This window comes from Coregonus clupeaformis, unplaced genomic scaffold (assembly GCF_020615455.1).
Source record: "Coregonus clupeaformis isolate EN_2021a unplaced genomic scaffold, ASM2061545v1 scaf0256, whole genome shotgun sequence".
NCBI lineage: Eukaryota > Metazoa > Chordata > Actinopteri > Salmoniformes > Salmonidae > Coregonus > Coregonus clupeaformis.
This window is the reverse complement of record NW_025533711.1, coordinates 59,731-85,648: the sequence shown is the minus strand read 5'-3', so window position 1 is coordinate 85,648 and position 25,918 is coordinate 59,731. Positions and strand designations below refer to the sequence as shown.

Below are 25,918 nucleotides of genomic sequence, written 5' to 3'. Positions count from 1 at the left end.
CATTCTTTGTCCTCCAAAAATGACGAGTTGAGTTTTTACCAAAAAGTTATATTTTGGTTTCATCTGACCATATGACATTCTCCCAATCCTCTTCTGGATCATCCAAATGCACTCTAGCAAACTTCAGACGGGCCTGGGCATGTACTGGCTTAAGCAGGGGGACACGTCTGCACTGCAGGATTTGAGTCCCTGGCGGCGTAGTGTGTTACTGATGGTAGGCTTTGTTTCTTTGGTCCCAGCTCTCTGCAGGTCATTCACTAGGTCCCCCCGTGTTTTTCTGGGATTTTTGCTCACCGTTCTTGTGATCATTTTGACCCCACAGGGTGAGATCTTGCGTGGAGCCCCAGATCGAGGGAGATTATCAGTGGTCTTGTATGTCTTCCATTTCCTAATAATTGCTCCCACAGTTGATTTCTTCAAACCAAGCTGCTTACCTATTGCAGATTCAGTCTTCCCAGCCTGGGGCAGGTCTACAATTTTGTTTCTGGTGTCCTTTGACAGCTCTTTGGTCTTGGCCATAGTGGAGTTTGGAGTGTGACTGTTTGAGGTTGTGGACAGGTGTCTTTTATACTGATAACAAGTTCAAACAGGTGCCATTAATACAGGTAACGAGTGGAGGACAGAGGAGCCTCTTAAAGAATAAGTTACAGGTCTGTGAGAGCCATAAATCTTGCTTGTTTGTAGGTGACCAAATACTTATTTTCCACCATAATTTGCAAATAAATTCATTAAAAATCCTACAATGTGATTTTCTGGATTTTTTTCTCTCAATTTGTCTGTCATAGTTGACGTGTACCTATGATGAAAATTACAGGCCTCTCTCATATTTTTAAGTGGGAGAACTTGCACAATTGGTGGCTGACTAAATACTTGTTTTCCCCACTGTAAATATCACATTTACATGAACACTCAGACCCTTTACCCAGTACTTTGTTGAAACACCTTTGGCAGTGATTACAGCCTTGAGTCTTCTTGGGTATGAGTTTCTCCCATTCTTCTCTGCAGATTCTCTCAGGATGGATGGGGAGCGTTGCTGCACAGCTATTTTCAGGTCTCTCCAGAGATGTTCGATCGGGTTCAAGTCCGGACTCTGGCTGGGCCAGTCAAGGACATTCAAAGTCTTGTCCCGAAGCCACTCCTGCATTGTCTTGGCTGTGTCGTGTTTGAAGGTGAACCTTCACCCCAGTCTGAGGTCTGAGCGCTCTGGAGCAGATTTTCATCAAGGATCTCTATGTACTTTGCTCTGTTCATCTTTCCCTCGATCCTGACTAGTCTCCCACTCCCTGCCAGTGAAAAACATCCCCACTTTTACTGAGGAGTGGCTTCCGTCTGGTCACTCTACCATAAAGGCCTGATTGGTGGAGTGCTGCAGAGATGGTTGTCCTTCTGTTGTAAAGACATCTCAAGGATGATCAATGGAAACAGGATGTACCTGAGCTCAATTTCGAGTCTCATAGCAAAGGGTCTGAATACTTATGTAAATAAGGTAGTTCAGATTTTTTTATATATATATGGGTATTATGGGGTATTGTGTGTAGATTGATGAGGGAAAAAAATAATTTTATCAATTTTAGAATAAGGCTGTAATAACAAAATGTGGAAAGGAAAGGAGTCTGAATACTTTTTAAATGCACTGTATACTGAAACTATGGTGAAACTGTAAAGAAATGACCAGTAAGTTACATAATAGTTACTTAAGTACAGTGCTGAAATGTAAAGGTTGGGGTGAGGTGTGACCCAGGTGCAGTGCAGGATAGACAGTAGGCAGTAGGCAGACATGGTGAAACAAGGATCTTTACTGGTGGTCCCAAAACCAGGATGCAAAATAACGGACTTGTCACAAAAAAATAAAGGAGGAGCAAATTGGTCTCCAATAACAGGTTGACAGTAAACATACGAAATACTAACTATGACTGAAAACAACAATGAAACAGGGAGAACACTTCTCAAGTACCTGTACATACGTCTCACGATCAGACACTGATTAGTACTGTTTGGCATCGAGAACTAGCAGAGAAAACAGAGCAAGGGAACACAGGGAAGTGAGGGCATATATAGTTATTTAGTAAGAAATAATTGTTTCTACATAGCAACCCCGGAAATGTATATAACTTTATATCAGTATTTAGCGCTAAATACTAACTATTAACGGGATATTACTGCGTTCTTACCTGGTCGTTGCCGTCTTATTTCCCTGTTGTTTCCTATTACTTTCCGGATGTTACCCTGTTGTTCTAAACTAAAGTGCTACCACCCTGGTACCTACCAAACAAATTTATTAACCTGAAAATCACAGACAAACTGGCTACATCCACACACTTGCCTAACCTAACCTAACCTTTGAAGTAACAAATTACACACATGCAATACAATATTTTTTTAAAACCCAAGCCAGCCTTAATGCTACCCCCTTAGCCTTACACATACTCATAGGCGGTGTGTCCAATAAGCTAAGCTTCCCTTAAAGTAAATTGAATGGAACTAGCCAAAATGAAATACTCCTGTCTATACACAAATAAATAAAATCCTTTAAAACACTACACCAGAGAGCATGATTTAGCCACAGAGGATTATTAGCTTATTTTAAAAAATTGCTGTGGATTGTTTTAAATTACAAGCACATTCAGCCGGAAAGCGTAAAGCGTGCAATTTAGGAACGTTGCAGCAAATATCAGAGCTGATTGTTGACATATCCCCGGTGAGTGCGCATATTCAGTGTCTTTATCATTGGGTGAGTCCATGGCAAGTTTTTTTGGGACAATAATTTCCTCATCCAGGCTAGATGGACGTCATAGCCTACAATGTCTCCCCTTTTCATAGGCCTCAATTAGATGGTTGCATTCAAGACAAGGTCGTTTTTATTGATCTCAGTTTGTCATTGTCAGCAGATCAGCCTACCCTGTCATTTTGTGGTATTAAAGATTATGATAATGTCTCCAGTCATGGCAAGTGAAGTGTCGTAGAATTGCATGAAATGTGTTTATAAAACTCTATATTTTTCTCGGATCCTGCTAAAGAATGTCCCTCTAGCTGGGGCGGAGCTCTGGATGTGAGCGAAGAAAAGAGAAGAAAAGCAGAAAGGTATTTTTGTGAACAGTGAGTTATATTATTAGCCTAACTTATGACTATCCAATCTACTCATCACTTTAGGAATAGTAGGCTATTTTATGTTTTATCATAAAAAGGTACAAAAATATAGCTTCCCCCAAACGTGAAACACACATGCCGCCTATTCACATACTCAAAACACACACAAAAACTGTAGTTTTGGCTTGATGTTTCCTTGCGAGGTAGCCCTACGAGTGCATCAACCCAGCATGAGACAATGTAAAGGGTGACATCTAGTGGGAAAAACTGTTCGGTACCATAGAGTATATCAATAAAAGTGAACTAAAGCCCACATTTCACATTTGTTTTACATTTTAGTCATTTAGCAGATGTTACGTGAGATAAGAGCATCTGCTAAATGACTAAAACATGTAAAAAATGTAAAAGTATCTGCCCTTGTGTAAAGTACTACTTAAGTAGTTTTTTGGGGGGTATCTGTACTTTACTTTACTATTTATATTTTTTGACTACTTTTACTTTTACTTCACTACATTCCTAAAGAAAATATTGTACTTTTTACTCCATACATTTTGCCTGACACCCAAAAGTACTCGTTACATTTTGAATGCTTAGCAGCACAGGAAAATTGTCAATTTCACGCACTTATCAACAGAACATCCCTGGTCATCCCTACTGCCTCTGATCTGGCGGATTCATTAAACACACATGCTTCGTTTGTAAATTATGTCTAGATGTTGGAGTGTGCCCCTGGCTATCCGTAAATTTCAAAAATAAGAAAATGGTGGCGTCTGGTTTGCTAAGTATAAGGAATTTGAAAATATTTATACTTTTACTTTAACTTTTAATACTTAAGTACATTTGAGCGATTACATTTACATTTGATAATAAAGTATATTTAAAATCAAATACTTTTAGACTTTTACTCAAGTTGTATTTTACTGGGTGACTTTCACTTTTACTTGAGTCACTTTCTATTAAGGTATCTTTACTTTTACTCAAGTATTACAATTGTGTACTTTTCCACCTCTGCCTACAGGTATAACATGTCCGTAATTTTGGTGAACTGCAATTTTGGTGAACCGCTTTAGAAATCAGACTTTACAGTAATAGCATAAGGGCAGGGTTAGTTTCAGTTTCAGTTTCAGAAATTCAAGAATTGAATTTGACTTATAGGCTAGGTAGGACTGAGAAAATGTAGCTCTATAGTAAAGTAGGCTATAATTTGAAGGCAAAGTAAAGAAAGAATGAAAGTACTTTTACAAATTGGCGCCGTGGCAGCACAGGAACAAAGTTAGGACACTTTTGAGCTCGAGAGAGGGAGTTGCTGCGGTTGCAAAGTCATATCTGTAGCGTACTTTGAAAATGCTACATGTATGGTCGAGGTAAAAATGGAGACCACGAAGAGGAACACCACTTGAAAGTTAATGTGAGTTCTAAACGCCATTGTCAGCGTTGTGTATTTGTACAAAGTTAATGATTTACTGTATTATTTTCACTCAAACGTCACATGAATCTGAGTTACGTGTCACCTGTCCTTGTATTCCATTGTCGTGAGAAAGACACGGCGCCAGGACTCGTTCTGTACAAACGAATACTACCTCTGCATTGTCAGCCATTGTAAGGTAGTTTTTTGTATATGTTATTTTATTATTTACATGGGTAAATACTTGATATTGGTTTGGGATTAATCTAGTTATATGCTGTCGTGATTCGTCCAGTGTTCTTCAGGGTATGGTAATGTTGAATAACATTTGGGAAGTTTACAATAGGTTTGCCAGTTTAATTGTGTGGTTTCTGTGATACATTGCAATAATCTTAAAACTGTTTGCAATTGCTGTAGACCTATGACAATTTTGCCTAATGTGAATACAAAGATATTAGACCTTTAACGTAATACACATTTAATGCAGTACAGTCAATATGTCAAGTTGTCAACTGAATTATTTGCATATTACTCTGACATAAAACAGTATGTTAGCCAAACTACACTGAACAAAAATATAAAGTGTTGGTCCCATGTTTCATGAGCTGAAATTAAAGAGCCCAGAAATGTTCCATATGCACTAAGATGCACACATTTGTTTACATCCCTGTTAGTGGGCGGCAGGTATCCTAGGGGTTAAGAGCATTGCGCTAGCAACCGAAAGATTGCTGGTTCGAATCCCTGAGCCAACTAGGGGAAAAATCTGTTGATGTGACGTTGAGCAAGGCACTGAATCCTAATAGTGCCTTTAAATCGCTCCAGAGCGTCTACCAAAATGTTAGTGAGCGTTTCTCCTTTGCCAAGATAATCCATCCACCTGACAGGTGTGGCATATCAAGAAGCTGATTAAACAGCATGATCATTACACAGGTGCACCTTGTGCTGGGGACAATAAAAGGCCACTCTAAAATGTGCCTCTGAAGTTTTGAGGAAGTGTGCAATTGGCATGCTGACAGCAGGAATGTCCACCAGAGCTGAATTGAATGTTCATTTCTCTACTATAAGCAACGTCGTTTTAGAAAATTTGGCAGTACTATCAACTGGCATCACAACTGCAGACCACACCTGCCAAGGACCTCCACATGTGGCTTTTTCACCTGCGGGAGCGTCTGAGACCAGCCACCCGGACAGCTGATGAAACTGGGTTTGTACAACTGTAGGATATCTACACAAACTGTCAGAAATCGTCTCAGGGAAGCTCATCTGCATGCTCGTCGTCCTCACCAGGGTCTTGACCTGACTGCAGTTGGCAAATGCTCACCTTCGATGGCCACTGGCACGCTGGAGAAGTGTGCTCTTCACAGATGAATCCCGGTTTCAAATGTACCGGGTTGATGGCAGACATGTGGGCGAGCGGTTTGCTGATGTCAACATTGTGAACAGAGTGCCCCATGGTGCCGGTGGGGTTATGGTATGGGCAGGCATTTATTTATTTATTTTACCTTTATTTAACTAGGCAAGTCAGTTAAGGACAAATTCTTATTTACAATGACGGCCTACACCGGCCAAACCCGGACAACACTGGGCCAATTGTGCGCCGCCCTATGGGACTCCCAATCACGGCCAGTTGTGATACAGCCTGGAATCGAACCAGGGGGTCTGTAGTGACGCCTCAAGCACTGAGACGCAGTGCCTTAGACCACTGCGCCACTCGGGAGGCATAAACTACTGACAATGAACACAATTGCATTTTATCGATGGCAATTTGAATGCGCAGATATACTGTGATGAAATCCTGATGCCCATTGTCGTGGCATTCATGCGCCGCCATCACCTCATGTTTCAGCATGATAATGCACGGCTCCATGTCGCAAGGATCTGTACACAAATTTCCCAGTTTTTACATGGCCTGCATACTCACCAGACATGTCGCCCATTGAGCATGTTTGGAATGCTCTGGATCGACGTGTACAACAGCGTCCTCCAGTTCCCGCCAATATCCAGCAACTTCGCACAGCCATTGAAGAAGAGTGGGACAACATTCCACAGGTCACAATCAACAGCCTGATCAACTCTATGCGAAGGAGATCTGTCGCGCGGCATGAGGCGAATTGTGGTCACACCAGATACTGACTGGTTTTCGGATACACGCCCCTACATATCTGTATTCCCAGTCTTGTGAAATCCATAAATTAGTGCCTAATGAATTTATTTCAATTGACTGATTTCCTTATGTGAACTGTAAAATATTTGAAATTGTTGCATATTGCATTTATACAGTGCCGTGAAAAAGTATTTGCCCCCTTTCTGATTTTCTCTATTTTTGCATATTGTTGATACTGAATGTTATCAGATCTTCAAGCAAAACCTAATACTAGATAAAGGGAACCTGAGTTTACAAATAACAAAAAAAATTGATACTTAATTAACAAAGTTATGCAACACCCAATTCCCATGTGTGAATAAGTAATTGCCCCCTTACATTCAATAACTGGTTGTGCCACCTTTAGCTGCAATGACCAAATGCTTCCTGTAGTTGTTGATCAGTCTCTCACATCGCTGTGGAGTAATTTTGGCCCACTCTTGCATGCAGAACTGCTTTAACTCAGCGACATTTGTGGGTTTTCAAGCATGAACTGCTCGTTTCACGTCCTACCACAACATCTCAATTGGGATTAGGTCTGAACTTTGACTAGGCCATTCCAAAACTTCAAATATGTTGCTTTTTAGCAATTTTTTGCTTGACCCAGCTGCACTTCAGCTTCAGCTCACAGACGGATGGTCTGACATTCTCCTGTAGAATTCTATGATACAGAGCAGAATTCATGGTTCCTTCTATTAAGGTAAGTCGTCCAGGTCCCGAGGCAGTAAAGCATCCCCAAACCATCACACTACCACCACCATGCTTGACCGTTGGTATGAGGTTCTTACTGTGGAATGCAGTGTTTGGTTTTCGCCAGGTATAATGGGAGAACTGCTGCCCAAAAAGTTGTCTCAGGTTTGCCAAAAAGCACCGGGAAGCACCTGGATGATCATCAAGAAGAATGTTCTATGGACAGATTATTCAAAAGTATAATTTTGGGGACTATTTTTGTTCAGAGTATTTGCATTACATTGTCTTGAATTTAACTAAAGTCTCTCTCTGTTCAATCCAGGCAACAGTTTCAACATGAAAAATAGGTCATAACCCTCCCATGCTGAACAGCTGCACAGGACAAGCACAGACTGACGGTAGTAGAGGATGGACCAGGCCTTTCCCAGCCTCCAGACCCCAGCCTCGGGTCCATTTGAACCCGACCCAGGAGAGCTCCAGCTCAGAGTGGACTTCTTCAGAAAGTTGGGCTACTCCCCCATGGAGGTACGGGCCGCCCTGCTGAAGCTAGGCCTGAGTACAGACACCAACTCTGTACTGGGGGAGCTGGTCAGCAGCGGAGCCAGCACTGGTACTTCTAACTCAACCATCCCTGAGAGTGGTGAAGATACTACTGGCCCCATAAGCCACACAGGCTCCAGCATGGCCTCCTCTAGGACCCATGGCCCCCAGAGAGACAGACCAGTCTCATTACTGGAAGACAGGAGGGACACAGACAGTGGACTGAAACCTATCGTCATTGACGGCAGCAATGTGGCCATGAGGTGAGCGAGTCGAGAAGAGAAGTGATTTTTTTTTGTAATGTTTGTAAGAGCTAGCATTCAATGTAAGTGTTTCAATGAGTTCAGCTGTGTGCGTGCCCTCGTGTATGTCATGGTGATGACAGTCCTGCACTGTAAGAGTTAAGGTGTTATTATGGTTGAGAAATTAGATGAAGCGGATGTACTGTATTATCCTAATGCCCCATGTTGCTAAAAATACCTGTAAAAGTACAGGTGTACAACTACTCATTATCAGCTGTTGAACTACCTGAAACACAAGAACCACAAGTTCTTCTCATACACCTTAATGTAATTTTCTCAGCTGGGTTTGAAGAGGTAGTTAGCCATGCCTGTGCATGCCTTTGCAAAGGTTAATGCTGCACAATATGCAAATCTCCAACACAAGTCTCTGCCTCCTACTGGCTCCCAGTGATAGCTATGTGTCAAGGTGGTGTTTATATTGTCAGGATAGAGTTCATATTGAGCAGTATCTCCCGAGTGACGCAGTGGTCTAAGGCACTGCATCACAGTGCTAGCTGTGTCACTAGAGATCCTGGTTTGAATCCAGGCTCTGTCGTAGCTGGTCGTGACCGGGAGACCCATGGGGAGGCGCACAATTGGCCCAGTGTCGTCCAGGGTAGGGGAGGGAATGGCCGGCAGGGATGTAGCTCAGTTGGTAGAGCATGGCGTTTGCAACGCCAGGGTTGTGGGTTCGCTTCCCACGGGGTGCCAGTATGAAAAATAAATATAATAATGTATGCACTAACTGTAAGTCGCTCTGGATAAGAATGTCTGCTAAATGACAAAAATGTAACAGGCCAGACGACATTGTCACTCAGTCTTATTATGTCTTCTTAGTTCAAGTATTTGCATATACGACCATTTTTTATTGTCTGCTCCTTATTACATGGATGGATCCAAGCCAACATTTTAGAACTTCTTGATTACAGTTTGATTACCTAGCTATTTGAGTGTTTTGTTTGGACTTGATTCAATTCATAAACCAATAAGGAAACACAATCCACGTGGACACTACCAGTCAAAAGTTTGGACACACCTACTCATTTAAGGGTTTTTCTTAATTTTTACTAATTTCTACATTGTAGAATAATAGTGAAGACATCAAAACTATGAAATAACACATATGGATTCATGAATTAACCAAAAAAGTGTTAAACAAATCAGAAAATATTTGAGATTTGAGATTCTTCAAATAGCCACCTTTTGCCTTGATGACAGCTTTGCACACTCTTGGCATTCTCTCAACCAGCTTCACCTGGAATGCTTTTCCAACAGTCTTGAAGGAGTTCCCACATATGCTGAGCACTTGTTGGCTTCTTTTCCTTCACTCTGCAGTCCGACTCATCCCAAACCATCTCAGTTGGGTTGAGGTCGGGTGATTGTGGAGGCCAGGTCATCTGATGCAGCACTCCATCACTCTCCTTGGTAAAATAGCCCTTACACAGCTTTGAGGTGTGTTGGGTCATTGTCCTGTTGAAAAACAAATGATAGTCCCACTAAGCCCAAACCAGATGGGATGGCGTATCGCTGCAGAATGCTGTGGTAGCCATGCTGATTAAGTGTGAATTCTAAATAAATCACAGCCAGTGTCACCAGCAAAGCACCCCCATACAATAACACCTCCTCCTCCATGCTTTACGGTGGGAAATACACATGCAGAGATCATCCGTTCACCCACACCGCGTCTCACAAAGCCACGGCGGTTGGAACCAAAAATCTCAAATTTGGACTCCAGACCAAAGGACAAATTTCCACCGGTCTAATGTCTATTGCTCGTGTTTCTTGGCGCAAGTCTCTTATTCTTATTGGTGTCCTTTAGTAGTGGTTTCTTTGCAGCAATTCGACCATGAAGGCCTGATTCACACAGTCTCCTCTGAACAGTTGATGTTGAGATGTGTCTGTACTTGAACTCTGTGAAGCATTTATTTGGGCTGCAATTTCTGAGGCTGCTAACTCTAATGAATGTATCTTCTGCAGCAGAGGTAACTCTGGGTCTTCCACTCATGTGGTGGTCCTCATGAGAGCCATTTTCATCAAAGCGCTTGATGGTTTTTGCAACTGCACTTGAAGAAACTTTCAAAGTTCTTGAAATGTTCCATGTTAACTGACCTTCATGTCTTAAAGTAATGATGGACTGTCGTTTCTCTTTTCTTATTTGAGCTGTTCTTGCCATAATATGGACTTGGTCTTTTACCAAAAAGGGCTATCTTCTGTATATCCTACCTTATCACTACACAACTGATTGGCTCAAACGCATTAAGAAGGAAAGAAATTCCACAAATTAACTTTTAAGAAGGCACACCTGTTAATTGAAATGCATTCCAGGTGACTACCTCATGAAGCTGGTTGAGAGAATGCCAAGAGTGTGCAAAGCTGTCATCTAGGCAAAGGGTGGCTATTTAAAGAATCTCAAATATATTGCGCCAGTAAACGGAAGATCGCTGGTTCAAATCCCTAAGCCGACTGGGTGAAAAATCTGTTGATGTTCCCTTGAGCGAGGCACTTGACCCTAATTGCTCTGGATAAGAGCGTCTGCTAAATTACTAAAAAATGTAGGTTGTCCAAAACAATTTTTGTCACCAATTGGTAAAATAATATGTTACTTGTGTAGATACTCCTTTAAAAAAAACAATGGTCCAAACCCCATGAATCTATAATAATCCATTCAGTTTTATATCCTTGTAGGATGGCCAAGATAAAAAAAAGTGGTACAAAATCTGGAAAATAGCATTGCGTCAGCTAGGCTGGATGCTGTGCGAGAATTAAGGCAAACTGACAGGCTCAATGTTGAACTCGTCATCTTTCTTCTCGAATCCGGAGAGCATAAAACAATATAGAGGTAAGATAGATATTGGTTTTGAGACATGACATGTAGTATTTTTATATTTTAGTATACACTTTTCATATTGATGCGAAAGTCCTGTTGTTTTTCAAAGATTTCTCAGAAAAACAAGCGTATTTTTGTGAAATGTCAACATTGCACTGAGCGTAGGCCTACCGCAAGCGTTTTATTATCAAAGCCTTTTACATTTAATTCAACTCGTGTCATGTTAATTTTGCTTTTTGCGACCCACAGAAATAACTTTGCAGAAGACCACCACAACATGTAAAATCCTAAAAAAATCGCTGCAAGAAGCGGCAACGCTCTCTGTCAACAGAGCTCTGTGCTTATTATTGGATATATTAGGTTACGAAATCTGACTTTTAGGATATAATGTTAATGATATGTTAGAGAAAGCCCAACTGAATGATTTAGAACATGAAGAATCACATTTGTCTTGGTAAAATTTATTTTATAACATAAGGAAGTGAAATTTCATCACCGAAGCTAGTTTTCACCTACTCATCCTACCATGTGATGTTTTTATGTTTTGCCGAAGTTATATTTTTTAAATCTGTGTTTTGTCCAATGACGTTCAAAGGTCTCTTTGCAGGTGTTATTTAGCACTGATATACGTAAAATAGGACCTTGTTGTACAGTATAGCTGTCATTCTGTCATATGTTATTATCTTTTATACAACGGGTGGGTCTAATCCTGAATGCTGTTTGGTTAAAACCGCATTCCAGCCGGTATCTATTCCACAAGTTGCCACCGGCTAAATCTATGACGTTAAAATGCCTATTGACTCTGTTCCATCTGACTGTGCAATCCACTGTCTCATCAGCCCAGCCAGGCAACTAATAAACTTGATCTCCATTATAAAAAGCATCTAGACATTATCTCACATTTCTTTTAGACTAACATTTTGTTTTCAACAGCAGAGATTTGTATAAACCTTGTTGTCTGTCTCTCCGACATTTGCAACATTGTTTCAATATTGAAATTCGATCTCCTGCTGTCCCATAGAACGTGTCAGGAGTTGGGTCGAGACAGACAGACAGACAGGCAGGCAGCATTTCTCAGCCAGTCGAAATCATGAATCAGCTGGCATAATTTTTATGGTTATATACAAAAAAAATTCAATTGAAAAAAGGTTAAACGAAACACAGCTAATTTGCAGTCTTTCCAGCTTCAGTTTGAAGTGATTGTGTTACTGTAGCTGTGTTGTTGACTAGCTCCTCTGAACAACAGTGTCCTGACGAGTGAGCACATTTTCTATGCGAGGTGAAATCGTGCCTCTTTAGCTCATTGTTATGGGTGTATCCAAATAAATGTCATTAGAAAACAGCTTAAACAAATGCAAATGCAAATGCAAATGCTGTTATTCTGGCTGCACTTTTTGACGTGACTGTAAATTAGCCGTAGTTGGCTAGATAGCAAGCAAGGGATAAGAATGTTTAGAAGGAACAAAAGGACTGACCAACTGGGTCACGTCTCTAGCAACCCTAGATTTGTGTCTGGACTATATCTTGTGGATGGATGAAATAGTACAAATAAATTCATCAAAATAACATTTTTAATGAAAATATGTCAATCATTATATGAATATGTTGGTAACCCATTGTATAAAAGTGATAATGCCCTCGAAGCCGGTGTTTGGAGGATATATTGGCACGGTTTGCCGGCCCTCGACTTCGTCTCGGGCCTAACACCCGTGCCAATTTATCCTCCTAACACCGGCTTCTCTGGCATTATCACTTAAATAACAGCTACTTTACTTTAATGATGTCGTGCTACTTTACTCCTCAGAAAGAGTACTGTTTGAGCTGCATGCCTGTGTTCCTGCATTTTTTTTACTATGCAAACCTTGTCATTCGCTTGCATTGCCACTGTGAAGTGAATGCATTGTAGACAGAGGAGGAATTATTTGATCAAATTAACTTTGCTCTACCATTTAACAATGAAACAATCAGACATAGACATAAAACTGCTCCTTCACCTCTCTCCTTCCTTTAAATCTGCCCTCTTCACTAGAAATGTTTGTTGATTCATCAAAAGTAATTATTTATCCCATTTCCTGCTCTCTGTCTCCCTTCCAGTCATGGTAACAAGGAAGTGTTCTCCTGTAGAGGAATTGAGTTGGCAGTGATCTATTTCCTGGATAGAGGTCACTCAACCGTCATTGTGTTTGTGCCCTCCTGGCGCAAGGAGCAGCCCAGGCCTGATGTTCCCATCACAGGTGAGATTCACACACAGTTCAAATTAGACTAGTCTCTGTTTCTGAATATTAATACCTATGTAACACCAGGGGATTTTGAAAACACAAACTGTGTTCATGTACAATATGAAACTATCCTTTTACGGCCAGTTTCCGGGACAGAGATTAATCTCTCTCTTTTTAGTCCAGGACTAGGCTTGTCTATGGAAATTCATTTTGTGAGGTCAGCAATACATTAAAATACTAGATAGAGAAAATCAACACAATACAATAAAGTACAATACAATACGGTATTCATTGTTACTGTTGCTTTAAAATAATGCAGGACATTTCCTTATCTCATTTATATGTAGGAGTTTCGGTTAGTACACTCACTGCAGCTACAGTATGTCTCCAGTCATATGATGTGTTTGTATTATGAGACTGAGGCAAAAGGCATTGGGAAACTCCACCGGAGGGTATTATTGGACAAATGTTGAAATACTGAAATCAATAAATACTCGCTGACATCATACTCTAGTCTTTCTGAAAAAAAATCTAAATAAATTGTCCCAAATGTGATTGCTTCAACCTACATCAGCAGTGACTCTTTTCCATGTACCTGCTGGCTATCAGTTATCAGTTGTTAGGAGGTGTTTGTGTTAACCTAGCGTTACCACTAACAAAGCGGACCACTGTGGACACATCATCACCTGGTGCCCACTGCTTGCATGGTTCAGTGGATTTGTCTGAGGTGGAGCAAGCAAGCCAAAAGTTAGATTTTCAATCCCAGTAACCAGGAATTAAAAATAATCGCAGCAGTCAGACAGTCAGTCCTCCCTAGGAATTGGGAAATCCCCAACCAGGAACTGCAACTGTTTTTTTCTCACACACCTAGGTTACTATCTGAAACTGCGTCTTTAACTGTTTCCAATCAAGCAGTGTTACCTGAACAATGAAAGCATTTTTGGCACAGACAGTTTACATTTGTGAATGCCTTTCAGGCTTTAGTCAATAGAAGTCAATCATTTTTTTCAATATGGAGCCCTATGTCTCACACTTATACAAGTCAGGGTCCATATTCAAGTGTATCAGTAGGAGTGCTGTTTTAGGAAAAAAAGTAATTATTTTTAGGTCATAATGAATAAGATTACATGGACAGGGGGGACCAGATCCTCGATCAGCACTCCTACTTTGAGACACCGTATGAATATGGCCCCAGTTCTTTCCAAAGTTTGATTGCTGAACATTGTTGCCTTTAGCTTGTCCATTTTGTTTATTTAAACGACCATTTCCATTGTCCATTTTCACTGTGTACACACAGGTGCATTTATTCAACATTCATTTTGAATGTATTTGTCAATGCTTTAATTTAGTCTGCTGGGAGGCTTGCGTGTTATATGATATTGGGGAGGTAGGTTGTGAAGTTTGAACAGCTTATGTAATAATTAACCAGTCATGTAATATTTGTTGTAAATGATTGATGGTTTTGTGGTCTGTATGTTTTGTCTCAGGGATTTTTTTCTCCACCATTGATGGATTTGTGTTTTGAGTGTCCCCTGTTTGATTTGCAGACTATACCATATTTGATTGAAGCAATGTTATGCAACCCTTTATTATTGTCAGGCGTCATGTGTAGCGGTAGGACGGAGTCAGGCGCAGGACACAGAGCTAGTAGACAACGTACTTTACTAGTGAAAATAAATGAACATAATCTCCACGCAGGGAGGACAAATATCGTTCACCAGTCGATGACACCAAACATAGAACAAACACGCACACAATACAGTGGGAGCCAGAGGGTTAAATAGGGAACCAGGTGTGTACAATAAAGACAAAACAAGTAGAACAAAGAAACATAGATCGGTGGCAGCTAGTACTCCGGTGACGACGAACGCCGAAGCCTGCCAGAGCAAGGAGGAGGGGCAGCCTCGGCTGAATCCGTGACAATTATCATAGTGTCATCTGGCTTGTTTATCATGCAAAGGTATAGAATACGTGGTATATCTAACTATGTTTTGAATTATTAGTCATGTTAATGTGTACTAAGAAGACATTAACAGGTAAGGCAGTGGAATAATCTGTGTCAAAAACAGAATTCCTATATGATGAAAGACCAAACATAAAGCGAACCATCTCTGCTACTTACATCACCAACAACAGCATTCACCTTGTTAAACCATTCTGGGCCCGTATTCATAAAGCATCTCACAGTCTGATCTAGGATCAGGTCCCCGCCCTGTCCATGTAATCTTATTCATTATTATCTATAAGGCAAAACTGGTCCTAGATCAGCACTCCTACTCTGAGAAGCTTTATGAATACAGGCCCTGGACTGGGCCATAATAAAACACTTGGTGAAACATCTGCACATTTATTTCCAGACCAACACATTCTAGTGGAGCTGGAGAAGAAGAAGATAGTTGTCTTCACTCCCTCGAGACGCGTCGGTGGTAAACGGGTGGTCTGCTACGATGACCGTTTTATCGTGAAGCTGGCCTACGAGTCGGACGGTGTGATCGTGTCCAACGACACCTATAGGGACCTCCAGGGAGAGCGTCCGGAGTGGAAGCGCTGTATCGAGGAGAGGCTGCTCATGTACTCTTTCGTCAATGACAAGTTAGTGCTGGAATGTTTTTTTGTTTTTTGGGGGGGGGTAGATAGAGAGAAGATACAATGGTGAAGAGGCCATGTATGTGGTATGGGGGGTTTCAGCAGGTAACATCTGTCATAAATACTGATTTTGGACAGAAACATGAGATATATATACAGGTTTTGAACTCTTTAAAAAAAACAATATTAATCATGCATTGATGTCAAGGGTAGATATGTACAACAATTTTAGTAATGCACATAGTTCTTTAGTTAGGATTCAGCACAGAAATAGCGAGAAACTTGGTTCCGAAAAGCAGATTTGACCTTTAGAGCAGATACTGTAGTAGTGTAATATACTGTAAGGACATGGTCACCAACTGGTCGATCTCCAAGGCATTCCTAGTCGATCGCCAAACATTTCTTTAAAAAATACTACGATAAAGCCTTGTGTTCCTATTTTTTTTATTCATCTCACACTGTTGGTGGTAGGTGCACCCGATTCAGCTGCACTGCGTGCCAGGTAGGTGAAGTGTTCCATTTTAAACCATTTCATGTGTCTGAAGGTACAAACTCTGCCTTCCCAGCGGGCCCGGAGAGTAAATCAAGTGCACTATAGGCCTACCGCTGGCCAATCGTATGGCTCAGATTACCGTGTCTGCAGTAACGTAGCAGGCACAAAAGAAAGCTACAGCAAAGTTGAGATTTTGAGATTTCAGAACTTTTAAAACAATGACTCAATGAATACAGCAAAGAGCTGCAGTTTTTTTGAGTGTGTTCATGTTTAAGTTCTTACTAAGCACTGTCAACACTTTTTATTCAACACTTTTATAAGCCATAAAATGCACATTCATCCTATTTCCACTCGCGCTACAACCAGCACTGCAGCTGTAATGAATGAGTAGGAAAGTGTATCGATAGGCTTGTGTGGTTATTATTAGCGGCTTGGGTCTTTTTTAATATAGAGGAATATTTCACTTTCTCCATTCATAGGAGTAACAACATGAATTTGTGCATGAGGCAGAAATAATGCAGTGCGACTCGAGTTTTGCCATCAGCTGGAAGACAGTGTCCCTTTTTGGTCAGTGTCAGTGGAGGAAAGGGAGAGCGGGGGGGCATTGAGAGGTGGACCCTCAGTCTGCTGCTCTCTCTGTCCACTGAGACTGACCATCAGATGCAGGCACCGTCAGCACAGTAAAATAAAAATAAAAAGCAAATGATTTCAGTGTAGCTTATTCAGCTGTGCCTCACAAGTAATACAACTGATCTATTACCGGTGTGATCGTATAGCCTACCTAAAATGTATAAAAATGGTGCGAACAACAATCCATTGACAGGACAATTCAAGCAAAGCCAATATGCAGTGATAATGTATTGGGCCTATAGCATACTGCACAAACCTCATTGTTACAGTACTGTTTTTAATAGGTTAATGTTGCATAGGCTTACGTAGATCTCAGCTTGCATTTTGACTCAGAAAGTGATCTTGACTCAGAAAAGGTTGGTGACCACTCCTGTAAGGTTAGAGGATGATGAATGAGACAACATGTATTCACGTAATTATTTCAGATATGAAAAGCAAACATTCCCTCTGACTGCACCATGTTTTATTGTTCTTATCGATCAGAGTAGATCCTCTATCACTTCTCTGCCTGTATGGTTTTCTGATCAGTATTACCCATTTCCGGCCCAGATTCATGCCTCCAGATGACCCGCTTGGTCGTCATGGTCCTAGTCTGGATAACTTCCTGAGGAAGAAGCCTCTGCTGCCAGAACACAAGCGCCAACTCTGTCCTTATGGTAAGATCTCAATCATAGAGATATATATGTGAGATACCATAGGGTTCTAAATCTATTGTGTGAACACTGAAGCTTAGTTTAAAACCTGTCTTGTTGAAGCAGAAGAGAAACAAAGTACTAATCTAGGATCAGGTCCCCCATTAGGCATAACTGATTTTATGTCAGCACTTCTAATCTGAGATTCTTTGTGAAGAGCCCACATACTTTGTTCTGTAGAATTGTAGGGTTAACAGTGTTGTTTTAGTTGATTTTAGACTAGATAGTAATACTGTAATAACTGTAATGTTTAGTAACTGTCATTTATGTTTTCTATTTCAGGTAAAAAGTGCACCTATGGCGTAAAGTGTAAGTTTTACCACCCAGAGCGTACTCACCAATCCCACTGCTCGTTGGCTGACGAGCTCAGGGAGAAGGCCAGGCTCTCCTCTGTAAAAGAGGACCGGAATCCCATGATGTCACACCTGAGGGACCCCCAGTCCGACCCTGGCCCCTTTCCCTCCTATTCTCTGGAGAACGACCTGGAGCACAGGCTGACATTGGAGCACCGCGGTTCCCTGAGGGAGGGTCCCAAGAGCCAAGTAACTGAGAACATGTTGCTGTACTGGGATGGGCCACGCTCCAGTAGGAACCAGCAGGCCCGCAGCCCCACAGCAGTAGGCCAAGGACAGATGGACTGGCCCAGTATGCCCAATATGCCCAGTATGCTCCCCCCCTCCACTACTAGTGACCTCCCCTATGCCAGCATCTCCCATGAGCGCCTGGACTCTGGTTTTGGCTCCTATGAGAGCCAGAGCCAGTACTCGGATGTGTCCCAAGGCCACAGCAAGGCCTTCAGGCCCAGGCAGCAGCAGCAACAGCAGGGCTTCCCCTCTGGTTCCAGACATCCAGGCATGCATCCGGAGAGGCTGGCCCAGGACAGCCCCCGGTCCTGCAGGTGTTGTTTCAATTTGGCTCCCTCCACAGGTCCCCAGCAGCAGCACCACAGCAACCCACTACAGACCCATTCCCAATCCCAGCCGAGGTATGACACCTACTCGCCCCCTCTGTTCCCACCCAACATGCACCACCAGCACCACTACAGCCTCCCCTGCAACTTCCAGCAAGGCGGGGTGGGGGAACATCATTTCCACCACCATCAGCACCCCCAGAAGTACTGGTCAGACCCCTTCCATGGCGGGGTCCCCCAGGCTAGGGCGTCCTGTAGCCTCCCCCCCGGCCCCCACCTCCATCACCCCCCTACCCCGCACAAGGCCCCCCACTCATGCTCCTCTTACGGGGATCAGCAGGAACACCACTCCTGGGCCCAGCCACCTCCACCTTCTGCCTTTGACCCAGAGAGAGAGGAGCTCCGTAAGAAACTGCAGGCCATCTTCAACCCCCACCAGGTGGATTCGGTCATGGGGATGTTCCCTCACCTGATGGACGCCCAGAAGCTGGCTGCAGAGATCCTCAACCTCAAATCTCAGGGAGGGGCCTTCTGATGCCTCTAAGCATCTTCTCTAAGGGGCTGATTCAGGGTTGAGATAAGCTTGCACAACTCAAACTTCCACGTAAATCGTTCATTGATGTCAATGGGATACTTGTGTGAAAAGGAGCCTTGGGTAATTCATCTCGTGTGCTTTTCGTTTGTAATTTACTGTAACATTTTGAACTGTTTGAAAGTGAAAGAGCAACATTTTTGTTGTTGTTGAGGTTGTCCTTCCTTAGCAGTCATGTGCATGTCATAGCTTATGTTAAATCCATGACGGGTAGTGTGTGCACAGTTTGGGAGAAGTGTGGAGAATCGGGATGAATCCCCTGTCGTGTTGTTTAACTGGATTATTTTAGATTTTGACTTATTGAAAGTTGTATACATTAATGACAGTGTAGCCAAATCTTGATCTGGGATGAACTTGAAAGTTGCCTCTAGACTCAGTACCATGGCAAAAGTGAATCTAGAGTGTTTGACTGTTGATGCATATTGTATCATTTGGGATATACTGTATGTGATCTCTCATTTGTCTGAAATTCAGCTCTCATGCAATAAGAAATAATTATTGTCTAAAATAATGTCCTTATCCAAAAGGGTGGCCATAATGTATTTCCTGTCTCATATACAAATATGCAGTATTCCATCTCTTTATGCAGTGTGGAATGCAATGGTATACCTTTTTTAATGTAAATTATAAAGCTACGCACAAAGAGCCCCAAATACTATACAGTATCCTTCTAACCAAGAGTATCAGTGGAAGAAGCTGCCAAAGAAACTTAATTAAAGTTGGAAAAGCACTTTGTCATTGATCCAAATATTGTAATTCCCCCATAGATCAGAATGTGATCTAATAGGGTGACGTTCTCAGCAAGATAATGTATAATGTAACATAGTGATAAAACGATTGTATATCTATAAATATATGTGTACTGTAATATGTACACTATGGCCTGTGAGGGTCTCTTGTATCACCAAAGACTGGGTAAATCCAGTAGTAACTGTCCAGTGTTTCCCGATTTCTATGAAATATGACCTACAATGAATTACAGTATGAGTGAAATAGTTTTCCTTCCTAAATGTTTTAATTGAGTATGTTAAAAAGCAGCTTTTCTGTGTTGGAATGGTGTGGGTGTTCCCCAACAACAGAGTGGTGTGGGCATATACCGGTTATTAAAAATATTCATGCAAATAGACTGCTGATTGGCCAGCTCAAGCTCCTCAGGAGGATTACATCATCCTCTATTTGAGTTTAAGGTTGGGTTTTTTAAAGTGTTTTTTTTCCAATTTATGATTTGGCCACAAATACAAGAATATGAGTCAACAACATTATTTAGGTATGAGTTAACAGAATATGAACTTTTAAAAGTGAGATTTTCACTGGACAGTTACTTTAACAATGTTTCTATGGTATTTGTCTGTCTTCGCTGTATGCTGATTTTGTAGATTTTTAAGTGCCTAAACATGTAAAAGTTATAATTCAATTATCATGGACATTTGGAGTAGAGTTCTAGGTCTTAACAAATCTTTTAACTTTTTTTAATTAAAACACATTTTGGTAACTTTATTTAACAGCACGTTAAGTACTAGCTAGGTATTTAAAGTTAGAATGTTATTATTATGCAATCATATAGTATTACCAGCTTCATATCAGGTTATTACAGTCTTAATACAATCATAACTACATGGTACCTGAAATAATTAGCAGGTAACACTAGGTATTTTATTTCTCAGCAATTATTGTGTATTTTTAGAGTAGGCTACTTTGTTTCTTTGGACTAGAAATAGCTTCTATACCAAATCGTAACATTTGTTGCCAAGTATTTACCAGTACCTAGTACTTACCCGACTGTAATAAAGGGTTACTCACTCATTCTTTATTCATTTATATAGCACATAACCACTGCCTTTGAATGTTGGGAAATCATGTTACACTAAAATTAAAGGTTTGAAATACACCTGTGTCTATATTGTCTAATGTCATGTCTCTGTATTGCGTCTCAAGCTACTGTACTATGATATGGCACTTCCATTGTGTCTATTGTTTCAGTGCCTGAGAGCATAGACAGTCATATGCTCCATGATGATCCTATGAGGATCTGATGATGACCATAGCTCAGGGCTCTCCAACCCTGTTCCTGGAGAGCCACCCTCATGTAGGTTTTCGCTCCAACCCTAGTTGTAACTAACCTGTTCAGCATCTCAACCAGCTAATTATTAATCAGGTGTGTTAGATTAAGGTTGGAATGAAAACCTACAGGACTGTAGCTCATCAGGAACTGGGTTGGAGAGCCCTCCCATACCTGGTCATGTGTGGCTCAGTTGGTAAAGCATGGTGCTGGCAACATCTGGATGGTAGGTTAGATTCCCACTGGCATCGCACATATATAAATGTATGTATGCACGCACTACTGTAAGACGCTTTGGATAAAACCGTCTGCTAAATGGCACCCTCAGCGGCGACGTAAGAAATCGGAAACATCTGGTTCAGGGAGAAAAGGAAGCGAGCCTTTGACGCAACTTCTGCTTTTGGACGTGTGCCTCGCTGTTTACAGTCCCCGGTGAAACATAGCGAGATTAAGTTCTTGCCACAAAGTCGACAGACACCACACACCAATTTTGTTTGTGTCAACTTTGCCAGATATTCCATTATCGCTAGACAACACTAGCTAATATCTGTCTAGCAGCTAGCTACGGCACGTTTGCTAGCTAGCTTGCTCTTTGAAGTTGTTTCCATCCAAAATATTAACAAGGCGACACTCTTATCTTAACTCCTCCTCCACATTTACTGGATTGGTTGAACAGTACAGAAGATAACTTCACCCAACTGTTTATTTTATCGTCATGACCCGAATGTGGGGTTTCCTGCTCAGGCGTTTATTTTACGCCTACTACGATAGGTTAGCTAAATGGCATATTTAAATGTTAGATCATGTATATATTTTAGGCATGTTGTGAAATGTTGTGATGGCATATTAAAAGAACATTCTGTCCTTGTCGTTCTGTAAATATACAGTAGGCCCACAGTGTAACATAAAGAATCTTCATTTAATTGAATGTCAATGTCATATAGAATACAGAGTTACCTTAATGGGTAATTCCACCATTTTCTATTAACATCACATTCATTATCATGTTCATTATGGTGCTGAACAGGAGGTTAAAATGTGGTGTGAGGCCTAGATTCAATCAGATCAAGCGTTAACCGGCGATAGCCGACATCCGCAAAGCTGATATTCTGGCGATGTCGGAGGTGTAACTGCGTTGGAGCTGTCAAATCAGTGAGCAGCTGCTCTTGATCATTGTCAGGAAGCCACACATCCCACTCACGTTAGAAGTTCAGAATGAGAAAGTGTAGGCTATATAGAAATAATGATGCTCAAATTGAAAATCATTAAACAAAATAATGAGGATTTCTATCAACCTAATCGAGGTGTAGATTACATATCACATTCCAGTGTTCGAACTTGTAAACAAGGCTGCATGGGATTTCTCTTAATGCGACTCATTGCAACCAATGGCAATGTCCTCTTTAAGTATAATGCCAGGAGCCGCTTGTGGATTTGACAGCTCTACTCAGTTCCACCTCCGACATCGCCAAAACAACCGCTATGCAGATTTCGGCTAAAGCGGATCTGATCGAATAGAGCCCTAAATCCCCTTTGAAGGGGCAATCAGCAGTTGAAACAATAACAAAGTGTTTTGGTAAAAAGCTGAGGGATGGGGCTGGGGAAATATAACCACTCTCAAATTCAGAGAAAGAGCTATGGATGCAAGGACTGACCATCCATGATATCAAAAGGATAGCCTTAACCATGTTTTGAGGCTATATAGTGTTTGTTTACATTTACTTTGTTTACAAACATCGGAGTAAAATAAGCTTCTATTTTGGGTTCTGATGGGGTACTACAGTTGAACTCATGAGGTATCAATGGGTAAATATCAATCCAAAAATGGGTGTAGCAACATTGCGCCTTTAAGGCTTAGACTCATGCCAGATTTGATGAAGCTAGTTATTGAATATGCCAAGCTAACATGTATCATGCTCATGCTCTTCAGCACATCAGCCTCCTCGCTCTCTACCCCACACGCACACCCTATTTCTTAGAAAATCCAGCATAGGTTTTCAAATCTGACCTTTGTGCGACTATGACTCACATTGCAAGCTTTAGCAAAACCACAAGCTGAATTCCAGCCAGTTTTCTCTGATGTTTTAAGCCGGTGACATGCAGTCTCAGATCTTGTGGGTGCAGTCCCAACTCCAAAGCCCTACAGGTTTACCTTTGCCCTGTATTTTAAGGAATGCCATTGCAGGTTCTTGAAAACCTCCCACTAATATTCCCCTGTCAGATCTGCACAGGCATGTGCCTGTAGTGCAATTTCATGTCATATTCTGAGTTCACTGAGTTATAGAGATACCAAGATGGGCGCTGCCTTGCCCTAAGTGACACAAGGCTACTTGCCCTGAGACATGACTGTAGACCTTATTGAAGTCAGACATGTGTTGGGGCAAGCAGCCATGTCTCAGGCCAAGGGGCTGCCTTATTGTCAGACTGTGAAGGCTTTGTAGAAACAAACGGATGTGATATTTCCAACTGTATATGTATAGAATGTGAAATATAAAAAAGTGTGGTCCTGTGTGGCTCACTTCCTGCAGCTCCAAAATGCCAGGATTGTGGGTTCGATTCCCGCTGGGGCCATCCATGTGAAAATGTATGCAAGCACAACTGTAAGTCCCTTTGGATGAAAGTGTATTTTAAATGGCATTTATTATTATTATCTTGGTGGTATGTGTGCTGTTGTCCTTCTACTGTCTCACTCCTGCTTTATTAATACAGTCATTATGACTGTGTGTGTGTGTGTGTGTGTGTGTGTGTGTGTGTGTGTGTGTGTGTGTGTGTGTGTGTGTGTGTGTGTGTGTGTGTGTGTGTGTGTGTGTGTGTGTGTGTGTGTGTGTGTGTGTGTGAGAGAGAGAGAGAGAAGATGGTGAAATCTTGATTGAATCGATAAGGAAATGCAATTCACTGTCATTTCTAATCGGACGCAGTTCTTGGAAAGATATGTGTATGCGTCATCGTGGAATGAAAAGCTATGAGGAAATAAAAACAATAGTCCACTTCCTGCCAGGGGCAAATGAGAGGAGAGTACTGTACTGTGGCCGGTTTCCTGATAGCGATGGAATTTAGGCTTACAAGTGTTTTAACAATGCATCTTTCCTACAACTGCCGAAGATGTAACATGCGTTTCCCAAAACACCACGCAGAGAGAACGTTCGCTAAGTGCGTCTTTGAGGCATGTGTTGATAGGTTCGAAAGAAAGGCAGCGGTGCTCTCTGTATCGGATCAGCTTTCTCTCTTTCAAATCTTACCTTAACATTATAATTATTCCACAATATTGACGACGGATCAGGTCCTAGAGAAATATTATCACCTATGGCTACAAATATTGAGGAGGCTGATTCTAACGCTTACCCTATAATAATGCACTAAATCAACATTTAGCACAGTATTGCGCACATGTTACACATCATTACATTTACGTCATTTAGCAGACGCTCTTATCCAGAGCGACTTACAGGAGCAATTAGGGTTAAGTGCTTTGCTCAAGGGCACATCGACAGATTTTTCACCTAGTCGGCTCGGGGATTAGAACCAGCGACCTTTCGGTTACTGGCACAATGCTCTTAACCACTAAGCTACCTGCCGCCCATCATGAAATATATTGTGGCAAAATTACAGGCAGTAGTGTACAAATAGCTAAATAAAACTTGATTAAATGAGCATGAAATGTATTTCAATATAATTTAAATATTGTCAAAGTTGCGTCAATTCAAATCTGGTATTAGGAACAAAAGAGGTCAACACGACTTCTAAGATATACTAGTATTTTAATTAATGTAAAACCTTCAATGGTAAATATGATGTTTCGTATATACGGGCTCCTTGAAATACCTCGCAGGGCACTCAGAGAACTAATCCATTGTTTTAGGTTCTTCCTCAAATACTCTGACAGAGAGAGAGTTCCCACCTCTCTGCTGGCCAATCAGAGTAGAGGCTGAGCGTGGTTTAGACTTACTCAGCCTATCCGTTGACGCACCCCTGTTGCCAGGCATAAGTTCATATCATAACAACCTGTCATGGTGAGAAGAGCCAGCTCCCCTAGACACCATTCCTACGTCCAAGGATGGTTCACAAATCACAAAGAACCAGTATAGTCTAGTATTTGGAGACACAAATGATTATCTTATCTTAACCCCTAAAATAGCTCTTCACATCAATCACAGCTTGCCAGGTGACACAACCCACATCAGCACAGTCCAGAATGCATTCTTTCTAAGTTAGTCATCCCATCAATTATGAGAATAATAAATCCCCCATAGTCCCCCTTTTCACACCCACTGGGTGTGATTCAAAAAATAAGAAAACACAGGGTGTCATTCATTATGATACAATACAAACAAAAATAATCACACTTTTATTAATAGGCCATAATGATACTAAAAATAAAAACCCTCAGTCCATCCACACCCAACTTGCAAATTGTTACCAGTCACCAAAGAACTTCAAACCATCACATAAGGAAAGACAAACATTCACAATGGTTAACTTGATTAATAAAGCATAAAACACAGGATTAATAGAACACAAAACATAAGATTATTAAAACATAAAACACAAACAGAGAAGTAAATTTGGACTCCCTTTTGCCACCCTCTAAAGTGTCACTCCACCAAGCCTGGTAGGTCATATCCTCCATTCCTAGGTTGGAGTCCAGGATTGGGCCGTATCTCACCATCTGTTGGGAAACCACCTTCTCCATCTCCTTTTCTCACCAAACCTCAGACACAGGAAATAAGACAACATCCACAAAGAACAAGTATACCCATAGAAGCT

At 41.4% G+C, this 25,918-nt stretch overlaps 1 protein-coding gene across 3 annotated transcripts; it reads left to right on the top strand.

Annotated features, from left to right (window-relative positions):
• The first annotated feature begins 4,186 nt into the window (after nt 1-4,186).
• Nucleotides 4,187-20,983, top strand: LOC121586722 (ribonuclease ZC3H12A). 3 transcript variants are annotated; one of them, XM_041903660.2, is made up of 6 exons: nt 4,187-4,495; nt 7,648-8,128; nt 13,068-13,207; nt 15,550-15,784; nt 17,451-17,557; nt 17,876-20,983. In XM_041903660.2, exons 2-6 carry the CDS (start codon nt 7,734-7,736, stop codon nt 19,036-19,038), a joined length of 2,040 nt encoding a protein of 679 aa, XP_041759594.2. In that variant the 5' UTR covers nt 4,187-4,495; nt 7,648-7,733; the 3' UTR covers nt 19,039-20,983. The 3 variants fall into 3 exon arrangements, with proteins under 3 accessions (XP_041759594.2, XP_041759591.2, XP_041759592.2); XM_041903657.2 differs by lacking the exon at nt 4,187-4,495 and adding an exon at nt 4,610-4,691; XM_041903658.2 differs by lacking the exon at nt 4,187-4,495 and adding an exon at nt 4,613-4,686.
• The last annotated feature ends 4,935 nt before the right edge of the window (nt 20,984-25,918 follow it).

Coding starts and splice junctions, on each gene's coding strand:
- LOC121586722 (XM_041903660.2), top strand. CDS start 7,734: ATGGACCAGGCCTTTCCCAGCCTCCAGACCCCAGCCTCGGGTCCATTT. Junction 13,208..15,549: donor GCCTGATGTTCCCATCACAG/GTGAGATTCACA, acceptor ATTTATTTCCAG/ACCAACACATTCTAGTGGAG. Junction 15,785..17,450: donor TACTCTTTCGTCAATGACAA/GTTAGTGCTGGA, acceptor TTTCCGGCCCAG/ATTCATGCCTCCAGATGACC.